General features: G+C 54.8%; 1 protein-coding gene across 1 annotated transcript; it reads right to left on the reverse strand.

Annotated features, from left to right (window-relative positions):
• Window positions 1–21: 21 nt before the first annotated feature.
• LOC103808689 (B box and SPRY domain-containing protein-like) lies at window positions 22–4,499 on the reverse strand (the record flags this gene model as incomplete). Its single annotated transcript, XM_009081492.1, has 4 exons — window positions 22–146; window positions 1,564–1,589; window positions 3,019–3,249; window positions 4,401–4,499. Coding segments are annotated over 4 exons (481 nt in total), but the record flags the coding sequence as incomplete, so codon positions are not given.
• Window positions 4,500–4,701: the final 202 nt, after the last annotated feature.

Here is a 4,701-nt window from a genome sequence, read left to right on the forward strand (position 1 = left end):
AGATGTGAGCGAAACACTGACCTGTGAGGCAGCAGAGCACAGCAGTGGCCCAGAGTCGATGCAGCAGTGGACTCTGAACACAGGTCTGATTAAAGTTTAACTTCTGGGACTCCTGTGGCTCTAAGATTCCTTCTGCCACCTCTGTCCTGGCAAAGGAAAACAAGAGTTAATTCAAAATACAATGAGCTGGGAGTTTTTTTATGAAGACCACAGAGGTTGAAGAGGAGCTCTGCCTGCAGAGAGACCACAGTGGGGGTTTCCAGGCCAGCTCTCACCCTAACTGCTACTTTCAGTTGGCTTTGCTTACAGTCCCTTGTGAAAGGACTGCAGTGTTATAAAACACAGTCCAGAGGCCTGAGCCAGCAGCTCCTCACCCAGCAGACACAGGGTAAATAAAGGTGTCTGAGAGCAGCCATCGAGGCACAAGGAGAGCACAATGAGCAGTGGGAGAATCAGATTTCCCTTTTTATGACAGTGTCACAGGGAATGCAGTGGCAGAGCAAGCCAGGACACACAGCAAGGCACAGAGGGTTTGCTGGGTCCCTGCAGCACCCACAGGGACTCCTGGTTGTGAGGAAATGCTGTGGCACAGCTGCTGGTAACCTGCTGTGGCACATTCCTTACTCTCTCCAGGCTCCAGGCACGAATAGCCCTGCAAACACTCTGGGCAGCAGAGTGCAGCAGGGCCAGCACCCTCCCACAGCCATGGAAACAAAGGGCTGGGAAAACACAGCCACCTCAGGTGCCTCCTGAGGGAAGGGCAGCCCAGTGTCACCCGTGGGGCTGTCAGGGACACTGACACTGTGCATGGCTCTCCCCTCTGTGCACCCTGCCCGTGCAGAGCTGGGGGGATGCTGTGTCATCCACCCCCTGGCACACAGCATCCCACCTCCTGCTAACAGCTTGGGACAGACCTGCTCCATCTCCCAGTGAGCCACAAGGAGTTTTCTAAGGAGCTGGAGAAGGTCTCCTGTAAGCAACAGCCACTGATCTGGCAATGCACATGGAGCATCTCCAGGTGCCAGGCTGCTCTGTGATTCACAGCACGTAGAGCAGAGACAAGAGGCCACACTGGCATCTCCATACTGTGTCATTGTCCCCAGCAAAAGCAGCAGGAGCAACCTGCCACTATCTGAAGGACCCACAAGGAATCTGGAGAGGGACTCCTGGTTAGGAGCTGTAGTGAGAGGAGAAGGAGTAATGGGGAGAAATTGAAAGGGGAAATTTATATAAGATCTTAGGCAGAAGTCTTTCCCAGTGAGGGTGGTGAGACACTGTCCCAGGTTACCCAGGGAGGCTGTGGCTGCCCCAACCCTGGCAGTGTTCACAGCCAGGTTGGCTAAAGCCTTGAGCAACCTGCTCTGGTGGGAGGTGTCCCTGCCCAGGGCAGGGGTTGGGGCTGGATGATCTCTAAATTCCATTCCAACCCCTTAACATACTATGAAACTATGAGGGAGGAAAGAGGTGTCCCAGGGTGTCTGAGCACACTGCACAGGAGCCGTGGGGATGCAGGCAAGCTTGGAGCAGGGGCAGGGGAAGGAGCAGGAGCAGCCAGGTACTGACCTCTCGAAGATCTCTTGTTCAGCACGCTGGGGACAAGGAGAGAAAGAGTCATCACAGCTGAAATCCCAAATGCACAGCAAACCCAGGGCCCAGGGAGCACTGTGCTCCTGCCTGACCCAGAGAAACCACCCCTCACCCCAACACCAGCCCTGGCGAGCAGAGGGGCATCCCACATCCATTTTCTTCAGCTGCAGCACTTCCCATTCCCCAGCTCGGAAAAGGAGTGGGAATGACTGAGGGTGATACATCTTCACATCTAGTTAGGGCACTGTCTGCTGCCCTCCCTCTGCCCCCACCCCATCAGGAAATGCTGCAGGAACAGCCCGTGCCTCCAGAAAACAACCCCAGGGCTTTCAGCAAGGGGTGAGGCTGCATGGGAACTAAGCCAAGGGTCAGGGAAACTCATGGTCAGTCCCACTTGTTTCTGGACCTGCTGGCCCTGGAGCATTCTCAACTGGCAGGAAAATATGTGATCCCTGCTCAAACCTGAGCTGCAGAGCACTCTGTGTGCCTTTGGCTGTGCTGTGGAATGGCATGTGTCAATTCCTGACAGACAGAAGTACCAACACCAACAATCCAAGGAGGAGAACACGTGATCTCTAATTCCCCTCCACTACAGGGCAAAAGGAGAAACAGGAGAAACAGGGTCTGGCTGTTCTCTGCCACAGGCAGCTGATGGATCTTGCATTCCAACCTCTACTCTCTACAGTGCAGCCACAGCCCAGCACGTTATGGTGCTGGGGCAGGACAGAAACTGCCTTCCCCACCAAAGGGACATCTGCCTCCTCTCCATGGGACTGGGGCTGTTTTCCAAAGAAAATTACACGTGGGAAGCAGAGGCTGAACAAGGTGGTACAAGGCCAACCTGTCCACATCTAAAACCAGAGGAATCACTTGGGTAAACTGAGGTGATTTAACAGCCAGAGAAGGAACTGAGCAAGGGGAAGCACAAACTGCTTCGTACAGCAAATACACCAACCAGAGCTGTGCCAGACAACAGGGGGCACTTTGCAGAAGAGCTGCAGGTGTTCCCAAGGGCTGGTTTTGATTAAAACTAGATATAACACTCAAAAACTGGTGCCACAATTAACTGCTGTAAAAGCAGCAGTCCTGGCTGTCTGGCCTATGAGCACCTCAGAGCTGGCAGCTGCAAGCCAAGAGCTTGGAGACCTGAACCCTGGGTGGTTCTGGACCTCAGAATCAGGCAGAGCAGATGCTCTAGGAAACACTGAGACACTAGAGGGGCTTGTCAGGATCAGGTCAAGGAGGTGCCCCAAGCTAGGCCTGCAAATGTAGGTTGTGTCCAACTCTTCCTCTTTGCTGTAAGTCCCATAACATAAAATCCAGGTCACCTCTGGGCTGACTGACCTGTCCCATAACATCCATGATAGAAAGTCCAGGTCACCTGTGAGCCTACTGCCCTGTCCCTCAGCACACAGAGCAGTCAGTACTCACCACCAGGCCCTGGTCATCCAGGCTGGTGATCATGTCCACCAGGTAGGTGCGGAGAGCAGCCAACTTCTGCAGAGCCTCCGTCCAGTGTGCCTGCTGGGTCAGGATGCTCTGGCGTGCTCGTTCCTCCTCTGCATGCACCTTCTCCAGCAGCCTCTGCTCCTCATTCTCACAGGCTTTCCCCACGAAGATGAGTCGCTGGATCACCAGCTCCCGCGCCGCATTGGCTGAGTTCTACAGGCAGAGACAGAGGAGGAACATCAGCTTGGCTTCAGCTCCAACAAGAGCCCCAACTGCTTCTGCTGGCAGTCTTTGGGCTCAGCTGTTAACTGAGCCCAGGCCACAGCAACTGTCATGATACAAGCCAAGGTAAGTGGGTCAACCAGTCCCAAACCAGGGGACTCCTGGACTAAACCTAATAGCTAAGTGACAACCTGTGAGGAACCAGAGCCCCATCCCTCAGACCTTCATGGATTCACTATTGGTGAGAAACACCATGAGGACAGGCTGAGAGAGCTGGGGGTGTTCAGCCTGGAGAAGAGAAAGCTCCAGAGAGACCTTAGAGCCTCTTCCAGTGCCTAAAGGGGCTCCAAGAGAGACTTTGGACAAGGGTCTGGAGTGACAGAACAAGGGGGAATGGCTTCCCACTGACAGAGAGCACGCTGAGATGGGATATTGGGAAGAAATTCTTCCCTGTGAGGTGCTGAGGCACTGGCACAGGTTGCCCACAGGCGCTGTGGATACTCCATCCATCCCTGGGAGTGTTCCAGGCCAGGTTGGACAAGGCTTGGAGCAACCTGGGCTAGTGGAAGGTGTCTCAGCCCATGGCAGGGGGTGGAATGAAATGAGCCTTAAGGCCCCTTCCGAAACAAACCATCCTGTGATTCTATAACAATTCTTTGTCCTCATCCTTGGTGACAGCAAGGAACAGATAAAACCAGGAACTGCTAAGACACTGATCCTAGTGGGTTGTTTTGATTGCTGTACACCAACACCCAAGAAATTTACTGTCCATGCATATTTTTGAGGCAGATGGAGCAGCAATCACAGGCACACCCTGGCACTCCACTTCCACAGCCATGGGGTAGGAGAGGATAATCCCTGCACACCCATGCACCCCCTGAGAGCTCAACTGCTAAGACACTGATCCTAGTGGGTTGTTTTGATTGCTGTACACCAACACCCAAGAAATTTACTGTCCATGCATATTTTTGAGGCAGATGGAGCAGCAATCACAGGCACACCCTTCCACAGCCATGGGGTAGGAGAGGATAATCCCTGCACACCCATGAACCCCCTGAGAGCTCAGCATCTCTGTCAGGAATGCAGAGCAGGGAACAGCAGGCCCAGCTCCCTGCGGTGCCTGGAGAGGGGCAGGGACTCACCAGGACTCCCTGGTCCTTGGCAGGCAGCACCTCATCCAGGTGCCGGGCGATGGCCGCGCTCTGCAGCTGGAGCCGCTCACACCGATCCACCAGCCTGTTCTGGAGCACAGAGCCGTGGGAGATGGACACCAGCCTCAGTGGGGGGACACAACCCCAAGCTCCCCATCAGCCTGCCCCTACCCACCTCATCCAGCCCTGCACCACCCCACAGAGAGCCCCTTGCCCATGGGGGACCCTTCAGCCAACCCTACACCCCACCAGGACCCCACACCTGCCAGGAGACCCAGAGAGAACCCCCATC

Source organism: Acanthisitta chloris, unplaced genomic scaffold (genome assembly GCF_000695815.1).
Source record: "Acanthisitta chloris isolate BGI_N310 unplaced genomic scaffold, ASM69581v1 scaffold5509, whole genome shotgun sequence".
Lineage (NCBI taxonomy): Eukaryota > Metazoa > Chordata > Aves > Passeriformes > Acanthisittidae > Acanthisitta > Acanthisitta chloris.